The 21,268-nt window shown below is 48.3% G+C and overlaps 3 protein-coding genes across 3 annotated transcripts; 2 read left to right on the forward strand and 1 right to left on the reverse strand.

The window, feature by feature from the left end:
- Window positions 1-9,246: 9,246 nt before the first annotated feature.
- On the forward strand, window positions 9,247-10,262 carry LOC115456650 (heat shock protein 30C-like). The gene has a single exon (XM_030185876.1). It carries the CDS (start codon window positions 9,408-9,410, stop codon window positions 10,128-10,130), a length of 723 nt encoding a protein of 240 aa, XP_030041736.1. The 5' UTR covers window positions 9,247-9,407; the 3' UTR covers window positions 10,131-10,262.
- Window positions 10,263-17,247: 6,985 nt separating this feature from the next.
- On the reverse strand, window positions 17,248-18,915 carry LOC115456659 (heat shock protein 30C-like). Its single transcript, XM_030185888.1, has one exon. It carries the CDS (start codon window positions 18,753-18,755, stop codon window positions 18,033-18,035), a length of 723 nt encoding a protein of 240 aa, XP_030041748.1. The 5' UTR covers window positions 18,756-18,915; the 3' UTR covers window positions 17,248-18,032.
- A 1,052-nt stretch (window positions 18,916-19,967) lies between these two features.
- Window positions 19,968-20,934, forward strand: LOC115456667 (heat shock protein 30C-like). The gene is given in 2 exon segments (XM_030185900.1): window positions 19,968-20,565; window positions 20,567-20,934. Coding segments are annotated over 2 exon segments (711 nt in total). The 5' UTR covers window positions 19,968-20,149; the 3' UTR covers window positions 20,862-20,934.
- Window positions 20,935-21,268: the final 334 nt, after the last annotated feature.

Here is a 21,268-nt window from a genome sequence, read left to right on the forward strand (position 1 = left end):
CATTCGTATGGCTTTGGGCGCTGGGGAAAGGTAATGTTTGTGGTGTTGAGCGCATCCCATGTCTGCTGTCGGATCTCCCTCGCTTCCCAGGGCCATTGCTCACCCATATCGGTGCCTCCACAGACGAAACAGTTGGTAATTCCCAGGGAGAAGGCGATATTTTCGGCCAGGTTGAGGAACATATTCCGAGCTTCTGGGGAGATGGGGAACTTAGTCGCTGCCTCTTCAGCGCGGGCAATTTCGTCGAATACCTCCTGGTACCCAACGACAGTAGTCTGATAATGCGTGGGAGGCTTAAGGTCAAGACTTTGATATATGGTAATGTACGTCAGCGGGTCCATTCCTCCTCCGTCAATGCCAAGGCCCCACGTCCCTCTCCATGGCATGTCATGGCCTCGGATGGGCCAGTCAAGGGACACATAGTTACCAGAACCTCGACGAAGTTCGCCCAGGCCGGTGCATCCGGTATATCCGCCTCCCGTGTAAGCGCATACTCGTTCCCAGCCCGAGGCTCGAGTGTCGCCGGCACACGGGAGCCAAACCCAAGGGGAGCAGCATCTCATGTCTGGACTGAAAGGGCAGACATACTTGTGGTCGTTCACATAAGCCTCACGCCAACTTTGGCTTCCACACTTACGGGACCAAGGGTGTTTGTCCATGGCGGCGCAAACGTCGAAGGTGAGTGTAGCCACAGTTTGGGTACCGCCAGCAAGGATGCGAGTGGAATTGACGTAATACAGAATGCCATCCCCTTCAACTCCCGGGGGCCCGGCCACATACGCAGGAAGTCCTACACTGAGGGTAACATTGTAGTATCTTGGTTTGGTGGGGCTATGACAGACGGTGAGGTTGCCTTGGAGGCACCTGTGGAACTGTTGGAGGCCAGCCGGGGTGATGATGGCACAAGTCGGAAGGAGCCGACAACCGCTGTCCGGGGGCTGCGACTGGTGGATGAGGGTGGTGACTAGGTGGTACCCTCCTTCTATGCGATGGCGCACCAGGCGCAAACATTCAGTACAGTTCTGGCTCAGAGGGTAATGGCTCGGGACGGAGCAAAGGAGGAGTAGTAGGCTCAGCATTATATATGCGGTGGAAGGTATCCGAGCCTTTGCAGCAAGAAGATGATAAGGCCCACGATTATGGCTACAATAAACGCAGAGCCAAAGACGCAGTGGGTCCAAAAGCCAGGGTTCTGTTGCTGGGCAGGCATGGATCTACCGATTCACGTCTTTCTGAGGGTCAGCCGTAGTGGAGCGTCAGGATGTTGATGCGCAGTCCAGCGCTTCGGGGTGCTGCTAGTAGGAGCTGCAGGCTTCAGCCGGGTCCAATGTATCCACACTGGGCTTCCTGCAATTTTAACAGCGGTTGGGGTCGTTAGGAGAACAAGGGAGGGTCCTTTCCATTTGGGTTTCAAACAGTCCGATTCATCCCACTCTTTTACCCAGACTTCATCCCCCACCCTAAACTGGTGTGTAGGGCTAGTAAGGACTAAGGGACCTACACTCTCAGTGTATTGTTGGATGTCCTGCACTACTTCACGTAAGGCCTTCATCTGTTTCACTAAGGAATTCTCGCCCTGTATCTGCAAGGAGTCGGGAAAAGAGGGTAGTGGTGGTGGCCTAGCGTACATCATCTCGTAAGGAGTAAGGCCAGTAGCCTTGGGGGTACACCTAAGATGTAGCAAGGCCAGTGGAAGCAGGTCGGGCCATTTGGCTTTAGCTTCTTGGCATAGCTTGGCCAGCTGGTTCTTCAGGGAACGGTTAGCTCTCTCCACTATACCACTGCTCTGGGGCCTCCAGGCACAATGCAACTTCCAGTCGAGGCCCAGTCGCGTACTGAGCTGTTGTGTAACTTCGCTGGCGAATGCAGGCCCGTTGTCGGAGTTTATCTGTTTGGGGAGGCCGTATCTTGGCAGGATGTGCTGGATCAATAAGGAGGTGACTTCCTTTGCCATTTCCGTTCTGGTGGGCTGAGCTTCAATCCATCCAGTATAGGTACACACAGCGACGAGGATAGCTTTATATCCCCGTGCTGGGGGCATATGCGTGAAGTCAATCTGACAAACGTGGAATGGCCTAGTGCCCCGGAGAACATGTCCTGGCACAGGACCGGGCCCCGTTCTGGGGTTGTTCCGAGCACAAGTTACGCATTGGCTGGAAGCATTCTTGGTCCACAGGGATAGTTTGTTGATGTAGTAGGTCTTCTCGAGTAGACGTCCTAGAGCTTCCTTGCCCAGGTGTGTACGGTCGTGGGCCTCCTTGGCTACAGTCCACGCCAGGCCTTCGGGTATCCATATGCGTCCGTCTTGTAGTATCCACCAGCCATTGCGTAACTCCAGGCCCTCTTGCCGGGCCCACTCCGTCTCTTGTGGGGCATAGATAGGGATCTCGGTGGGGAGGTGAACGACGAGTACAGGGTCAGAGGAACAGGAAGGGGAAGGGAGTTGACTTGCTCTTTTTGCAGCGTCGTCTGCTCGCTGATTTCCCCGAGCGATAGGGTCCGTTCTTCCAGTGTGGGCCTTGCAGTGCATCACAGCCACCTTCTTCGGTTTCCATACTGACTCAAGTAATTGGCAGATTTCAGCGGCATTTGCAAGTCCTTTCCCTTCAGCTGTCAGAAATCCCCTCTCCTTGTACAAGGCTCCATGCACCTGGAGAGTGAGGAAAGCGTATTTGGAGTCGGTATAAATGTTAACAACTTTTCCTTCAGCCCACAGGAGGGCTCGGGTGAGGGCGATCAGCTCCGCTTTCTGGGCTGATGTTCCGGGTGTCAGAGCCATAGCCTCGATCACGTGGTCCTCAGACACCACCGCATAGCCTGCTCGTCGAATTCCCTCTATCACCTGGCTGCTTCCATCGGTAAAAAGGGTGATACCCCCTTGCCAGGGTTGGTCCTTCAGGTCAGGTCTGCTCGAGTGCACAGTGGCCATTACCTCTTCACAGTCGTGGAGTGGTGGTTCAGGGGCCGGGAGGAGAGTAGCAGGATTAAGGTTAGTTGTGTCCAGGATCCGTACCTCCGGATTTTCGCACAGGAGGGCTTGGTATTTGACCAATCGGGAGTTGGTCATCCATCTGGGTCCATGGCTCTCGAGTAGGCCGCGGATGGTGTGGGGCGTAGTCACAAAGAGTGTTTGGCCGAAGGTGAGCTTATTGGCCTCGTGTATCAGCAAGCAGGCAGCCGCAATGCTTCGGAGACAGCCCGGCCATCCTCGTGCCACATTGTCCATGCTCTTGGAGAGGTATGCTACAGGGCGTTGCCAGGTGCCGACCAGTTGGGTAAGGACTCCAAGTGCCAATCCCTTCTTTTCGTCGATGAACAAGTGGAACGGCTTAGTCACATCTGGCAGTCCGAGCGCTGGTGGGGCCGCAAGGGCATCCTTGAGGTCCTGAAGGGCTTTCAGTTCGCTTTTCTCCCACCGGAGATCTTGGCCCTCGAGTTCAGGTCCTTTCAGTTTGGCATACAAACTGTGGGTCAGGATAGCAAAGTTGATGATCCAAATGCGGCAATATCCAGCGGCTCCGAGGAGTGCCCGTAGTTCCTTCTTATTTGCAGGAGTGGGTTGGTTGCGGATAGCTTGGGTTCGGGGGGTACCGAGCCTTCGGGTTCCTTCTCGTAGGCGAAAACCCAGGTATTCGACTTCAATCTCACATATCTGGGCCTTCTTGCGGCTGGCCCGGTACCCCTGAGCTTTCAGGGTTTCCAAGAGGTAGAGGGTGGCGTCAGCACATTCCGTGAACGTTTCACGGGCCACCAACAGGTCATCCACGTATTGGACGACCGGCCCATACTCGTCCTGATACGTCTTCAGGTCCTGGGCGAGTTGGTCACCGAAGAGGGTGGGGGAGTTCTTGAATCCCTGGGGGAGTCGGGTCCAGGTAAACTGCTGCTTATTACCGGTCTGTAAGTCTTCCCACGTGAAGGCAAACAATTTCTGGCTGTCGGCAGCAAGGGGGATGGAGAAGAAGGCATCCTTTAGATCAATGACACTGTACCACTTGGTCTGGGCTGGCACTTGGGCAAGGATGGAGTAGGGGTTCGGTACGAGGGCAACTATGTCGGCTACCTGGTTGTTGACCTTCCTCAAGTCTTGGACGGGCCTATACTCCGACGTTCCTGGCTTCTTCACGGGCAACAATGGGGTGTTCCAAGCAGATCTGACAGGCCTAAGGACCCCTTGCTGAAGGAGTTTCTGTAGGTGTTTGTGCATGCTATGCCGGGCTGCATAAGGAATGTGATATTGTCCTTGGTTGACAACTTGGGCATTCGGTTTGAGTTCGATCCAGATAGGGATGGCGTTGACAGCTAGTCCACCGGGGTTCACTTCTGCCCATACGTTGGGCACCTCTGCCATTAGGTTCCTCCTCTGTTGCGCGAAAGGGGTATCCTGGTGATAGCGGCCGTCGTTAAGGCCTGCAATAAGGGGGGCATGTAGTCTCCATTCTTCCCGTACCGGACAGAGGAGCGTCACCGGTCGGTCTTCAAAATGGGCTTCCACTTTGCCTGTTGGTTTAAACTTCAGGGTGGCTTGGAGTTTACACAGTAGGTCACGGCCAATCAGGGGGACGGGGCACTCGGGGATATGGATGAACTGGTGAGACACCATCGTTCCACCGATCTGGACTTGGCGTTCCCTGAGGAGGGGGGCTGTAAGCGATTTCCCAGAGGCCCCGATGATTGGTATGGTTTCTTTGGTGGCCGGGGCGATGGCCGTGGTGATGACAGAGCGCTGGGCCCCCGTGTCTAGGAGGGCCTTCATCAATTGCGTCCCCACGCGGATCTCCACCAGAGGGTCAGTGGGGACTCTGCCCTCCCGGTCCCTTCATGCCGTATGGTCCCGGGTGGCGTCCAGAGCCATCTCCCATTCCTGTTGTTCGGTCCGTTCCCGGCCGCGGCCCCGTCCTTGTTGCCCTTGTCTGGGGCCCCTTGGGCGGTCAGTGTCTTCCCCCTCTCTCTTCTGGTCACGCGGTTTCTCCGGGCAGTCCGCCCACCAGTGCCCTTCCTCTCGACAGTTTGCACATTGGTTGCGTCCTAAGGGGGGCTGTGTTCCTCTTCCCCCTCGGCCTCGGCCTCTGCCCCGTGGCCTGGGCCCCAGACGTTCTTCCAGCACCGTGGCCAACACATCCGCATTCTCGCGCATCCGCCTGGTCGACTCCTTCCGGGCTTCGGCCTTCTCTTCTTGGTCGCGGTATCCGAACACGCGATCAGCTATGGCTTTCAGTTGGCTGATGCCCATCCCCTCAAATCCTTCGGTTCTCTGGAGTTTTCTCCGTATGTCGGGTGCCGACTGGCTAACAAAACTCATGACCACTGTAGGGAGGTTTTTAGGGTCCTCGGGATTTATCAGACTATGTCTCCTAAATGCGTCCATAAGGCGCTCGAGGAAGTCCCCCGGGCTTTCATTCTTCTGTTGGACTACATTGTGAATTTTTCCCATATTGGTAATTTTCTGCTTTCCCAGGTATGCCTGTTGGTACCGGCGAATGACGGCCTGTCCCTCCTCGGTCCGGTAGTCCCATGCAGGGACCGCGGTAGGGACTTCTGTGTCTACGATGGCCTGTACGTTAGCATTTCCCGGGTTGGCGTCTCGGATCGCTTGTTCCATATTTTGCTGTAGGAGGCGGCGTTCTTCGGTGGTCAGGATGTGGGCGCTCAACTGCCTGAGGTCGGCCCACGTGGGATTATAACTGTAAATGATGCCTTCTACCAATTCTATCAGTTGTTCAGGTTTCTGATCATAAGAAGGTCCGTGCAGCTTCCAGTTATATAGGTCAGCGCTGGAAAAGGGAACGTGGCTGTAGACGGTCGACTGAATGGGCTGGGCATCGGCCACTGGGTTAGGGGTGTAGGTCGTAGACTGCCGGACCGGGTATAGGTTAGTCACTTCAGTCTTTCGGGGAGCTGAGAGTGTACTTCTCGGACTCGACTGGGGGTATCGAGTAACAGCCTTTACTATTCTGCGACTCTTCCTGGAAGTGGTGGGGTCCGGGATTATAGCGTCTCCAGTGTCCGACTCGGACTCGGAGGCCTCAGCGTCATCCGGGCCATCCGACAAGTCCGCGGGGTCGGGGTATAGGGGAACGTATGGAGGGGGCGCCACATCCTCTTTGTAGGCTTCCGTGGTAGCAAGGATTGGGGCCTTTGGGGGTACCTCTTCGGGCTGGCCCTGAACTTTCCCTCGGCCTTTCATGGGTGGTCTAGGTTTAGAAAGCACACTGGTAGCACGGGGCGTGGCCTTCTTGGTGGTAGCACGGGGCGGGGCCTCTGGGGCTGGGGCGTCAACAGCAGGGGCGGTGGGCGTTGTAGGCGTTGTAGGGGCGGTTCCCCTGGCCTTCTGAACGGCAGCGGCTGCCGGGATTTGGAGAGCGAAGGCCGGGATTCGTTTGGCTCCCCGCCCCTTCCTCTGTTTTATCACCATAAGGGCGGCCTTCTCTACCTCATGTTGGGCCCAGTCCGGCGGGTCTCGGACAACATTTAACCACGCCTCAATGTAGGGGATGTCCTCTGGACAACCGGGGTTTCCCTCAACCATAACAATATTCATGATCGCCGCTACCCTTTCGTACTCGAATGACCCTTCCGGGGGCCATCCAGCAATTCCTAACCCGGGCCACATAAATTGACATCGCTGTATCATCCCGGCCCTACTGCATTTATCGTGGTCGAACACTTCGCTAAAGTGTTCCGTCATTAAGTCTAACGGTGTGGAACCACCCCCGCCCATCCTAACCTGAGTGCCAAAGGATAGGAGACAGACGAAGGGGGGGAGGGATGGTGGAGGAGTAAGGGGTCTCGTTCCACCGGACACAGAAGGGTCAACACTCGGCCTGACCAGGACGTGGTCGCCCAGCCTGGAACTGCAGGCCCAATCACACAACTTCCGCACACCAAAGAAACCCTCCCGTACGGTTTCTTCGCCCAAGCCTAGTGAGGTTCCGGGACCTAGTCCGTATTAGTCACTGGCTAAGAGGGTGATCAATCCTCTTCTTCGGCCCTTTACCGGGCTGGTCACTACGTTGAGTATACTCGCCTGTCCGTCGCCTCAGCAGGCCGCGTCGTCGTACGCGCCTCCCCGGAGAGGAAAAAGAAAAATGAGAAAGCTGTTTTGTCGGAGCCTCACAGTCCCACTTTCAGGCGGCCGGAATAGATCGGCCCTCCCGCCGCTAGGCGGACGCTGAAGTCAGCGGTGGCCACTAACCGCCTTTTCGGCCGGGGGAGTCGGTGAGCCGATCCGCCTGCAGTGGGAAGGGGAAAGAATATAATCCGATTTCCCTTTCTACTCCTGCGGTCCCATCTGGGGTGCCAATGTAACGGGTCCGAAAATCAGGAGACGAAAGACAAATTGGTTCCAAAACAAATCAGCTTTTTATTGCTAGCAATTCACACAGCACCAAGTACAATCTCAGAATACTGTGTGTCGGGCGTCATCTGACACTCGTTCTTATACAGATTACTGGTCATGCGCATAAAACGCATCATACATCACACACACACATGCGCAGTACAGGCACATGCGCAATACATTAGTAGTTCTGTAGTTCTCACAGAGAAAAGATACGTCAGTTTCATAGCTTTCATAGAAATTGTTACTTTGCAAGAAATGTAACTTATTGCAGTGTCCCAGCACATCTACACAATACAGCCTCTTATGCATGGATCACGAGACTGGGCTGGCAGAGCCAGCTGCCTTAAATTGCTGACTACTACAATTTGTTATCTAGCTGCTGGTTAACAAATACATGCTACTAGTAAAAGTCTAAACTGCACAGGTTCCAGTCTTAGTCTAGGCTCATTATATGTAAGGCACAAAAGGTCCAGTGCATCAATAATGTATGGCTAAAAATACCAAAAACAGAGGTAGAGTCCATAAGTATAAGTCCATCAATAGGCACAAAACATGAGGTTGTTCTGGTGGTCAGTAGGATTCATAGTATTCAAATAGTATCTGGCGTTCCACTCCTTCACTGTCACACAATGGAGTTCTTTTCCTACTATATTTTACATTGTAATTTGGAAACCACTTAGCACGCATTTGCATGGTATTAGTATTCAGAGTCAGCGAGCTCGTTGTTACATTCGTTTGGCAGCTCTGATCCTGAGGTGCAGGCAAATGCGGGCACTAGTTCTGGGTTAATAATGGTCTCTAGTGCCTGCGTTTGCCATTGATCATCCCATTGTCAGATTTCTTTGCTTCTCAAGGACTCAGGAATTCCCAGCTGCAGCTTTTAGATTCTTTACTGAACTTAACTTCTGGAGACTTCCTGACACTTCTAGCTGCTCTCTATATATGGTGAGGAGAGGAGGGGTCTCTTTACACATAATGAATAATGTAATAAGAGAGGATTAATGACTCAAGGGCGAAGCTCCAAGCCTCTGAAAAGCCTGAGGTGACATCACCAGTGGGTGGAGCTAGGTTAGTTTCTTCTCTGAACTTTGCCAGAAAGCTCCTGAACTCACAGGAAGGATTTTCTTTAATATGTCCTCTCAATGTCCTGCAGTTTAAGAAGTTAATCTATAGTTTCTACTGTTTATTTTCTTCTCCGTTCATATTTAAGTTTTATGTTGGTTTCCCTATAACGTTCCATACACTATACAAATTTCAGTGATTATTTGAAACACATTTTAATTTTTAAGGACCCTTGTAAGTGCTTTACTAGTGATTTGGTGCTGCAGTTTTCAAACTGTGTGCTTTGAGACAGTCTTTCCCCCAGATTTTGATATTTGCAGTGAATTCAAATACCCATGAATATTTGTACCTATCTTTCTGTAAGTAGAGTTACCGTATTATGAAGAGACAGTAGATTTTCTACGAAAATTAACATATGTTGACTTAAAGATGCAGTCTCTGATCATTATTTTCCAATCTTACCCTTAGAGCACATACAGAACTCTTCTACATTCAGTCAAATGTGCAAGTGTAGCTGAATATCCCATGTCCTTTTTTTAAGGAGAGAAATGTTCTAACATGCAAACTTTATTATTACCCATGTAAATAGTATGAAATTCTCCCCAGGGAAGGAAGTAACTCTTTTCTTATGGTATGGATACTTTTAATTCGAAAGGATTACTTAGGAATCCCAGATTAAAGAAACTCCTGGAAGTCTCCAGCACAGAAAAGAGATGTGGGTGGCTCCACGCCTCCACCCCCTTATGTCACGTCTAGCTTGGAGCTCCGCCCTTGTGTCATTAATTTCGTACATTATTCATCATGTGTAGAGAGACTCCTCCCCTCCTCATCATATGCTGACAGCAGCCAGAAGTGTCAGGAAGTCCCCAGAAGCTTCAGTAAAGAATATAAAAGCAGCAGCTGGGACTTTGAGACAGTGAAAAGCATCGAAATCTGAGATCCCTAAAGCAGGCGGATTCCCAACAGCTGGGCTGTGCCAAACCGGAGAGAAAAGCAGAAGAAAATGCTGTCCTTCAGAGTCCTGGAGCCTTCCATTAACCCTCTGTGTGCCTGCAGGAAGCCGGTGCGCACACTATGGCCGGTGCCTGACACCCTGAGCTTCTGTCAGCAGCTGGGAGAGGAGCTGTTCAGTCACCTGAAGGAGACAGAGAAGAGACAGTGCCTTATGAATCTGGCTCATCAGCTCCTGTCTATGGAGATTGAAGGCAAAGGGAAACCTGCAGAAATCAGATTATCCCCGGATAAAGATGCTGCATCGCTGAAGAATGAGATGCCAAAGGGAGAGGAAGAAAATTTTCAGTTGTCCCTGGACGTTAGTCAGTTTTCTCCAGAGGAACTGATGGTGAAAACAGAAGGAAGAAAGCTGATTGTGATGGCAAAGCATGAAAAGAAAAGGCAGGCTGAGGATGGGAGTTGCTTGCATGAATACAGAGAGCTGAAAAGAGAAGCTGAGCTCCCTGAAGATGTGAATCCTGAGGCAGTGCTCTGCGTCCTGTCCAGAGAGGGGCAGCTGCACATTGAGGCTCCACGCCTGGCACTGCCAGCTGCCAAAGAGAAAGCCATTCCCATCCACATCAGCCACAGCCCAGAAGAGGGACCTGGAGGACACCTCTCCAGTGAGGAAAAGGAGCCTGGAAAGGGCAAGGAGCAGAAGACTGAGAACCAAAATGAAGAGACTGAAAACAGCCCAGTGCTGCCTGATGGTACTGAGGGACTGATCCATTAATGAACTGCTTTCCATTTCACATCTTGACGTTTTCTGAATTTTGCATTTTATTTTGAACATGCTCTGTTCCAATAACTGATTACACTGAGGTTTTTTATATTTTGGGTATTGATTTAATTTTTTACATATGTATATTAGATGAATTTGGTCACTGTTCTTTCAGAATTTTCATTTTTCTCATAGCTAGATTCCAGTATTAAAATTTTGTGTTGATATGTAAGATTGTAGTAATGATGTACCTGTCCTTTGCAGAGAGTTGATCTCTTTACTGTTACCTGCAGATTTTGCTTTGCTTGGAGACCTGTATGTCAGTTACAACATTTGTTTCATCTTTACCTGATTTATATGTCATGTAATTCTCATTCAATGTTGTTACAAAGGAGACTTAATAATAACTTTTTAATAAAAAAATAACCTATTTAAACCATTCTTATGGCAGAGCGTGAAATAATTTTATTGCTTTTTGTTTATTGCCCGTATAAATGGGAATAGTTGTCTTGATTGTGTTAGGAGGAGGTCTGAATTAGGGTTAAGTGTGGTACACATGACTGGAATTTTCAGGTGGCACTGCTTCTGTTGCGCTGTCCCTGCACTGATGGAGCAGTAGAAGGAGGGGCAGCAAATATCACAGAGCCTATGTCAATCCCCCTCCCATCTGCTACTGTATCCAGGGCTGCCACAATTTCAGCACTTCAGGGCCAGCATCAGCAATCAAAGAAGCAGGAACAATAAGTGCTGGAAGCTTTCAAGCCCATTTACAGAACATGTCAGATCAAGAGAGAGTAGAACCAGCAAGACCTTTACCAGCACATGGGCTCAAAAGCTCTTGGTGCTCATTACTGCTGCTTCTTTGATGTTGCTGCTGGCCAAGAGGTATGGCAGTGGCAGTGATTCTGGTGGCAGCAGAAAGGCGGGAGGGGAGTTTAAGGGGAAATGCTGGACTGGGGGGGGGGGGGGAGAAGAGCGCAGAGAGAGGGGTGATCTTGGACCAAGCAGGTGAGAAAGGGGGTGATGCTTGATGGGTAGATGAGAGAGATGGGAAGGAAGAGAAAATGGATGATCCTGGACCAGCGGGGAGGGTAGAAACAAGGATGATGCTGAATGGGTGTGTGGATGGGAGGGGAGGAAATAGAGAAGGAGTAATGCTGGACCAGAGGAAGGAAGAGAGAGTGGGTGGGAGGACAGTGAGAGAAGAGAACAGGAAGATTCTGCACCAATTGGGGGAGGGAAAAGGGAGATGCTGGACAGTAGAAGGGGCTGATTCTGCCCCTGGGGGGGGCTGATGTAGTGGCCAAACCAACTATCCAGATGGCTCCAGGTCATCAGGGATAGATTGAGTCAATCCAGGTTTTACCCCAATTACACAGTAACATAGTATGGGATGGCAGATAAAGGCCCACATGGTCCATGTAGTCTGCCCTATAAGACAGATACAACTGCACCTGCCACTTCATGCAGGTTACACTCTGTCATGATCAAAAACCGGCATAATAAATAGGGCAGTTACACAATCATGGAAGAGTGGTTTTTATCATTTGGGATAGTCACATTTATTGTTAATACTTGAATAAACCAGCAATCTGACAATGTTGCAAACTGACATTTTACTCACTATCAACCTTTAGGTGAATGTGACACAAAAACATACAGTTGTTCTTGATCTCTCTCTGCTATTGTCTGGTCACAGACCATAGAAATCTGCCCGAAATTGGTCCTAATCACTGGAATTGCCATTGAGACCCACTCCTGCCCATCCATAATCGGGACACAGACCATAAAACTCTGCCCTGTTCTGCCATATGTGGGACACAGACCACAGAAGTCCACCCAGGCGAAACATGGCACCGCGTAGAGAACAGAGAACAGCTGACAGCAAGATTTCATCAGCATAACATTTTAGAGCACGAACACACGCACAGCACCGGCAGCACTAGCATAGAAAGAGAATAGTTCAGGACCTGCAAACAAGATAAGTAAAAAAATTTTGCCTTTACTTGCATATAAAGGCTACCTTAGTAGAAGGGAGGCAGGGTCCAGTGCAATGATGTACAAATATTTGTAGTGCTATATGCTGATTCTGTGGAACACTAAAATGTTTGGCACTTCAACACACTGAGCACTGCATAATAAAATATAAAACAATTATTAACATTTGACAGACTGGTATACAATATATACGAATTATTGAGTTAATATACCAGAGGTAATTCCATTTGGAACCCGGAAGTACTTTTTGACAGTATAAGTCATGACAAGATATAAGAAAATATAAGAAAGCCAGTGGACTGCATTAGGGGCTTATAGCCCATTTAGTTATGTTTAAATAAAAGAGATCAGCTCTGTATTTTTATTTTGACTTATAAAACCACTTGCCCTGAAATATATTCAAAACAGAATAATCCATTTGTGTATCTAAAGTGTAAATGTCTACAAAACAGATGAAGATGTGATTCAATGTGCCCCAATGAAAGAAGAGTTTAATTTACTTCCATTTAATTTCAATTTATTCCACTTTTATAACACTATCAGGCTTCCTAAGGCAGATTACAACAACAGTCAAGATGTCAAGATGAACACATCAGGAAACAGGATATCCTCACTGAAATTTGGCCATCTATATTGTATAGAACAGTGTAGAAAAATGAGCACAAAATACAGAGTTTATAACTGCTGTTTCTACCAGCTACAATAATTTTTGAAGATGTTTTAGTGATATTCAATTTTTATTTCATGACTAGTAAATCAGGCCCGTTTCTGACAGAAATGAAACGGGCGCTAGCAAGGTTTTCCTCAGAGTGTGTATGCTTGAGAGAGTGTGTGTGAGAGTCAGTGTGAGAGAGAGAGAGAGTGAATGTGCGAGTGTGTGTATCTGACAGAGAGAGAGTGAGACTGGGTGTGTGAGTGTGTGTGTGAGAGATAGATTGTGTGTGTAAGAATGAGAGTCTGTGCCAGGGCCCCCCCTCCCTCCCTCCCTCCCAGTTCCAGGATCGTCCACTCCCTCCCTCCGTCTGAGTTCCAGAGTCGTCCCCCCTCCCTCCATCTGAGTTCCAGGGTCGTTCCCCCTCCCTCCGTCCAATTTCCAGGGTCATCCGTTCCCCCCTCCCTCCCTCCGAGTTTCAGGGTTTCCCCCCCTTCCTCCCCCTCCGAGTACCAGGGTCGTCCCCTCCCTCCGAGTTCCAGAGTCGTCGTCCCTCCGATTTCCATGGTCGTCCTCCCCTCCCTCGAGTTCCAGGGTCATCCTCCCAGGGTCGTTGTTCCCCCTGAGTTCCAGGGTCGTCCCCTCTCTCCCTCCCTGCCTCCGAGTTCCAGGGTCATCCCCTTCCTCCCTCCCTCCAAGTTCCAGGGTTGTCCCCTCCCTCCCTCACTTCCAGTTCCAGGGTCGTCCCCTCCCTCCGTTCGCGTTCCAGGGTCGTCCCCTCCCTCCGAGTTGCAGGGTCATCCCCTCACTCCCTCCGAGTTCCAGGGTTGTCCGCTCCCTCTCTCCGAGTTCCATGGGACCGAGTTTTAGGTTCCCCCCTCCCTCCCTCCCTCCCTCCCTCCGAGTTTCAGGTTCCCCCCTCTCTCCCTCCTTCCCTCTGAGTTTCAGGTTCCCCCCTCCCTTCCTCTGAGTTTCAGGTTCCCCCCTCCATCCCTCCCTCCGAGTTTCAGGTTCCCCCCTCTCTCCCTCCTTCCCTCCGAGTTTCAGGTTCCTCCTTCCCTCCGAGTTCCAGGATCCCCCCCTTCTCGTAACGTGACGTCACACGCATGAGGGTGTCATCGTCCCTTCCTTCCTCCCTCCTTCCCTTCCAGTTCCAGGCCCCCTACCTTCAAATTGTAAAAGTCATCTTCACTTACGAAGGTGGGTTTACGGTGGCTGACAGCAGTAGCAGTAACAGGCGTGCAGGCTCAGCCCTTCTCTCTCAGCTCTGGTCCCGCCCTCATTTCCTGTTTCCGCAAGGGCGGGACCAGAGCTGTGAGAGAGAGAAGGGTCGAGCGTGCACGCCTGTTACCGCTGCTGCTGTCGGCCACCGTAAACCCGACTTCGTAAGTGAAGTTGACTTGTAAAATGTGGAGGTAGGGGGCCTTGAACTGGAAGGGAGGGAGGGAGGAAGGGAGGGACGACGACACCCTCATGCATGTGCCGTCGCGTTCTGTTGCTTGGCAACTCTGCAGCGTTCCCTTCCAGTGATTGGTCTTTACGAGCACGGAAGTACGTGACGTCATTTCAGGAGATGGATACAGGAGGAGCATGAATGCTTCAAGGCTTCACTTTCTCAGCTTCAGAACGCTGGAGGTGCTTTTTATTATATAGGATATTTTATTTATATCTACATATGGGAAGCTTTCAAATAAATTAAGATGTCAAATAAGTTTTAAAAAATCTTTTGTCCTCCACCTTTTAAGGTTCTGCCTATCTAACTGGAACATCTTTAAGGCTTTTTACAGATGGACCACGCATTTATTTTTAATTTAATCATCTTTTGCTATTGCTTTCAATAGCGTTTGCTATTGTTTGGGTGAACTAAAGCTCCGCCTACTGGCTTCAATCCGTATAATAGACTAGGTAGGAATGCCCCGCCTCCAGTTCATCCAACCTCCCTGGTTAGAACCAAGGAGGTTTAATAGACAGGAGACAAGTGACCTCAAAATGTTGAAACCAATTAGGTCTAAGTTTCCCCTTCCCCAAATAGCCGTCATCCTCATACACTCAAACACAAAGCAAGTAAACCTTTGAGCTGTTGTATCCAAGTTGTCGTTCTTTATTGCTGGTAGCATTTTTATTAGTCTCACTATATTTTCAAACATGCCGGCTTGTGCAATATACAGATCTGTACATCTGCTGTCTGGAATTTTGGAAGATAGAAATAAGGAAATAAAAATTAAATTTTGGATGTACTCTGTAGAAGTTGTTCTTTACTTTTGCAATGTGATGGATGCCTGTTCTGGTGTGTGCATGTGATAATCTTTGAATAACTGCCTATACTTATGGCTATGGATTTCTGAAGATGTGATATCATTAAAGGAGAAACTTTTAAATGTCCAGTTGGATATATATGCTAATCTCAACTTTGTTAAATGTTTCAGACATATCCATCTATTTGTTCCCATGATATAACTGAATTCTATTATTCTGTCTCACTGTATTTTCAAATATATTGAACCTGACTACTTGGGATAATGTGTGATATAAATGTAAAAAAAAAAATTATTTATCCTCCACCTTTTAAGACACTGCCTACCTGCTGGGTAGTGATGGCACAAGGAAAGCAAGTATGGTCCACTGAAGACTAACTCAAAATAACCTGTTCCTTAGCTGGGCCCTAGTATTACCATATTGAAAATGCGACCATACCATGCCTCTGTGATTATGCTCCACTAATAAGTTAAAAGATTAACTGGATTTCTTGAAAGGATTATATAAATTTAGGATGCAGGACTAAGGACACAAACATACACTTATTTTTTCAATATCACAATTCTTCATATACAGCCACAAAACAAACTTTTAGGATGGATAGTGTTCACAATGAACTGGTTTTATTATCGACCAGATATGAGTTTTCAGTTTTGTCACAGTATAAGTTATCACAAGAACATTACTTTTTAAGGATTGAGATATGTCTGCTTTGCGAAATGTACTTTTTTTGTGTGTGTGTGTGTGGTTTGCAGAATACAGGAGAAAATGCTTCTTCTAGTTTCCCAATTGTAGGTATTTTGTCTTTTTGCAGGGTTTTGTGCTATTTTGCAGTGTATCAGACCCTTTTTTTGTATGGTGTGTTATAAGGAGGATAGCTCAATTGTTGGGAAATATGGAGTTTGTAATACAGAACTGGAAGTGCAGAGTAATACTGAGATTCCGTCCAGTGCTGTAAAGAATCCAGACTTCATTCTCACATACAACAATTTGTTTAATAATATTATTTTTACAGAGTAGCTGAAACTAGCTGGAGGGGAAGGGTTTCTTTATGCATAGACAGCCTAGTTAACTTTAAAATGAGGGTGGGGGGAAGAGGTGTATGATGTGGTGGTGGACATGAAGTGCAAAAATGTTGCTTTAGCTTTCATCCCTCCATACCTCGCATGTCCCCCAGATCTCACCCTCCTGTTGGAGTACTCTAGACCGGTGCCTGCTAGACATCCAACGAGGAGTTGAGTCAGTCTGGCTTGGCTAATCTCTGCTGCTATGCTCCGAGTGCCCATTGTGCTCCCAGGAGCAACTGCTGGGTTCTGAATACTGATCGCACCCCCAGGAGCATTTCTGCCATGGGGCCTTGGTTACTGATTATGCCCCTAAAGGCCTTCCACCTTGCCCTAAGCTTACTTTCAAAGGCCTCCCTGCCTTGAGCCTGCTCTTAAGGGCTGCTCTTCTGCTGGGCCTTGGGCACCAATTGTGCCCCCAGAGGCTTTCCATGCCTTCTGCCTCACCCTGAGCCTGCTCCCTGGGGTCAATCTTCACTGGGCCTTGGATACCAATTGTGCCTCCAGTGACAGAGAAACCTGTGTTCATGGAGGCCGATGCCACTTAAGAGTGCAGGGGAAACAGAGACAGGGCGGTACCCCAAAGAGTGGGAGGAGAGAAGTTTACACATACCCTCTCCTCCACACCCATCCCACCTGGTTCCTTTTTCTTAAAAAATCATTCCTGACAGCAGTGCCCAATACACACTGATTAAAACCAGCCCCAGCAATCTGTTTTCTACATGTGATATGTCTCAGGGGCGTAGCCAGACAACAGATTTTGGGTGGGCCTAGTCAAGAAGTGGGTGGGCACCAAGTGTTCCCTCCCCCTCCCCCCAACCACCACCAAAAATATATCTCAGCTGGCAGGAAAATGCTTCTTTCCACCTTGGCAGTCTGCAGCAGGCATGCGCTGAAAACTGAGCATGCACAGGTGCCGGTATCATGGAGAGTAGCATTTTCGTTACCATCGGGGGGAAGTCTTCAGCTGGTGGAGCCTGAGATTCCCACCAGCTACTGCTACACGTGTGCTACTGTTGGGTGGGCCTGAGCTCTAAGTGGGTGGGCCCCGGCCCACCTGTGGCTACGCCACTGATATGTCTTAACAAAAATCTTACAAACCAAGAACTGTTAAAGACCATTAATTTCAATTCTGACAAAGGAGCAATTTAATAATTTCATTTTAAACGCTTTACAGTAACTCTTCAGACATAGTAAAAAAAAATCACCATACTATGATTAGAATTTACAAGATTAAAGACAAGTTACAGAATATATAAATCAGGTAAAGGTGTGAATGGAAGCTGTAACTCACAGACAAGTCTCTAAACAGAACAAAACTTCCAATAAGGACCCCATATTGAGACTGATTTAAACAGGCAGGATGGGTTCTATCTGGTAAAATTGCACTGTCCAGTCCAACTGCTAATATTTAGGGGCATTTAACAGGTCAGTACCTCTGCATATTAGCAGTGACCTCCACGGCACTCTCTGGTTAGTGCTGGGGTGGAGTCGGTGGACCTGGAAGTTAGGTGGGCATCAAAGACATTCAATGCCAGTTCTCAGAACATCCTGACATGCAGTGCCGATATCCAGAGAGGTGCAGGCATTCATATCTAGGCTTAATTCTATCCGTGACAGTGAGCACTGTCAAAATTACTGACCACCATAGGCTGACTGTCAACCAGAAAAAAGATCAACTCTCTGCGAACGTAACTATAGAAACACTGACAATCTATGAAAATATAAACACTATCCACAAACCCTGTGTCCTTTTGTGACAGATTTAATGAGTGCACCCAACAGCTCAATGATTATGTTATTAAGAAAATATACACATTTTAATCCGTCATATTATGTAAAAAAAACAGATTTAAATATGTGCTCTTATCAAACAGTCCTAAGGATACAGTGTGGAATGAAGAGACAGATTATCTCAGACAATGTAAAATATAAAGCAGTTGATTAATGGATCAGTTCCTGAGTGCCATCAGGCAGCACTGGGCTGTTCTCAGTCTCTTCATTTTGGTTCTCAGTCCTCTGCTCCTTGCCCTTTCCAGGCTCCTTTTCCTCACTGGAGAGATGTCCTCCAGGTCCATCTTCTGAGCTGTGGCTGATGTGGATGGGAATCGCTCTTTCTTTGGCAGCTGGCAGTGCCAGGCGAGGAACCTCAATGTGCAGCTGCCCCTCTCTGGACAGGAAGCAGAGCACTGCCTCAGGATTCACATCTTCAGGGAGCTCAGCTTCTCTTTTCAGCTCTCTGTATTCTTGCAAGCAGCTCCCATCCTCAGCCTGCCTTTTCTTTTCATGCTTTGCCATCACAATCAGTTTCCTTCCTTCTGTTTTCACCATCAGTTCCTCTGGAGAAAACTGACTGACGTCCAGAGACAACTGAAATTTTCCTTCCTCTCCCTTTGGCATCTCATTCTTCAGCGATGCAGCATCTTTATCCGGGGACAATCCGTTTTCTGCAGGTTTCCCTTTGCCTTCACTCTCCATAGATAGGAGCTGATGAGCCAGATTCATAAAGCACTGTCTCTTCTCGGTCTCCTTCAGGTGACTGAACAGCTCCTCTCCCAGCTGCTGACAGAGGCTCAGGGTGTCAGGCACCGGCCACAGTGTGCGCACCGGCTTCCTGCAGGCACACAGAGTTTTAATGGAAGGCTCCAGGACTCTGAAGTACAGCATTTTCTTCAGCTTTTCTCTCCGGTTTGGCACAGCTCAGCTGTTGGAAATCCGCCTGCTTTAGGGATCTCAGATTTCGATGCTTCTCACTGACTCAGGGAGTCCCAGTTGCAACTTTTATATTCTTTACTGAAGCTTCTGGGGACTTCCTGACACTTCTGGCTGCTCTCCGTATAAGGTGAAGAGGGGAGGTGTCTCTTTACACACGATGAATAATATAAGATGAAGCGTAAGAGAGAGGCGGAGCACCAATGGACTGAGAAGCTGAGAGTGACATCATGAAGGGGCGTGGCCACATCTCTTTCTGTTGTCTATACCGAGTTCTCGCAGTTTCTTTAATTTTAATTCCTATGGAATCCCTTGGAATTAGAAATAATCCCTGTGCTAGGGAAATAATTACATCCTTCCCTGAATCGAATTGCATAGGTAATAGTAAACTTTGCAAGTCTGAAATTTTCTTCCTTTAAAAAATTAAAAGGTCCAGGGGTATTCATCTGCACATGATTGTAAGCTCTTTTGAGCAGGGACTGTCTTTTCTTCATGTTCAATTGTGAAGCGCTGGGTACGACTGGTAGCGTTATAGAAATGATTTGTAGTAGTAGTACATGCATATTTCATTGCATTTAGAAGACTTTCCGCAAGTGTTCTTTCGGCGAGATTGGAAAATAACAACCAGAGACTGCATTTTTTAAGTCAAAACGTCCTCCTTTTCTTAGAAAATGTACTGTCATCATCTTTCATCTACTATGTTACTATGTATGTATGTCATCCCTTCATAATATGGCAACACAGTCTACACAAATTTATGTACAGAGGTTTATGAGTGTAAAGTTTTCAAAGTTTGGGGCTAAGACTTTGTCATAAAACAGAAAGTAAAAAAAAAATGCAGCCCTAAAACACTAGTAAAGCACCTATTAGTCTCTTTAAATATAACAAGTCCTAATAGTCCCGCTGAAATTTGTATAGTTTACGAAACAATTACAGGCAAATCAACATAAAACTAAACAATGGGGAAGAAAATAAACTGTAGAATAACTACTTAAACTTCAGGCCCTTTAGAACATATTAAAGAAAATCCTTCTGGTCACTTCAAGAGCTTTCTGGCAAAGTTGAGAACAACAGAGACTGACCAAGTTCCACCCACAGTGCAGCATTTCAGCAGCTTGGAACTCCGCCCATGTATATTATTCATCATGTGTAAAGAGACCCCTCCCCTCTTCACCTTATACAGAGAGCAGCCAGAAGTGTCAGGAAGTCCCCAGAAGCTTCAGTAAAGAATATAAAAGTTGCAACTGGGACTCCCTGAGTCAGTGAGAAGCAAAGAAATCTGAGATCCTTAAAGCAGGTGAATTCTCAACAGCTGAGCCGCACCAAGCCAGAGGGAAAAACAGAAGAAAATGCTGTCCTTTCGAGTCCTGCAGCCTTCCTTTGACACTCTGTGTGCCTGCAGAAAGCCGGTGCGCACACAGTGGCCGGTGCCTGACACCCTGAGCATCTGTCAGCAGCTGGAGAAGGAGCTGTTCAGTCATTTGGAGAATAGACAGCATCTTGTGAATCTGGCTCATCAGCTCATGTCTAAGGAGACTGAGGGCAGAGGGAAGCCTGCAGAAAACAGAATGTCCTTGGATAAAGAGACTGCACAGCTGAGGAGTGAGATGCCAAGGGGAGAGGCAGAGAAATGTCAGCTGTCACTGGACGTCAGTCAGTTTTCTCCAGAGGAACTGATGGTGAAAACAGAAGGAAGAAAGCTGATTGTGATGGCAAAGCGTGAAAAGAAAAGGCAGGCTGAGGATGGGAGCTGCTTGCAAGAATACAGAGCTGAAAAGAGAAGCTGAGCTCCCTGAAGATGTGAATCCTGAGGCAGTGCTCTGTGTCCTGTCCAGAGAGGGGCAGCTGCACATTGAGGCTCCACGCCTGGCACTGCCAGCTGCCAAAGAGAAAGCCATTCCCATCCACATCAGCCACAGCCCAGAAGAGGGCCCTGGAGGACATCTCTCCAGCGAGGAAAAGGAGCTTGGAAAGGGCAAGGAGCAGAAGACTGAGAACCAAAATGAAGAGACTGAAAACAGCCCAGTGCTGCCTGATGGTACTGAGGGACTGATCCATTAATGAGCTTGAGTGGAGGAGTAGCCTAGTGGTTAGTGCAGCAGACTAGGGAACTGGGTTCTATTCCCACTACAGCTCCTTGTGACTCTGGGCAAAACAACCAACCCTCCACTGCCCCAGGTACAAATAAGTACCTGTATATACTTATACCTTGAATGTAGTTGCAAAAACCACAGGAAGGCAGTATATCAAGGACACATCTTGACATTTCCCTGAATTTTGCATTTTATAGTGAACGTGCTCTGTTCCAGTAATTGATTACATATCTTAAGGTTTTTTTTATATTCTGGTGTTGTTGGGATGTTTTACATATGTATAGTAGATGAATTTTGTCACTGTTTTTTCAGAATTTCATCTTTTATCATAGCTAGAGTCCAGTAGTGTTTGTGTGGATGTATGACATTGTAATA

This window comes from Microcaecilia unicolor, chromosome 1 (genome assembly GCF_901765095.1).
Source record: "Microcaecilia unicolor chromosome 1, aMicUni1.1, whole genome shotgun sequence".
Lineage (NCBI taxonomy): Eukaryota > Metazoa > Chordata > Amphibia > Gymnophiona > Siphonopidae > Microcaecilia > Microcaecilia unicolor.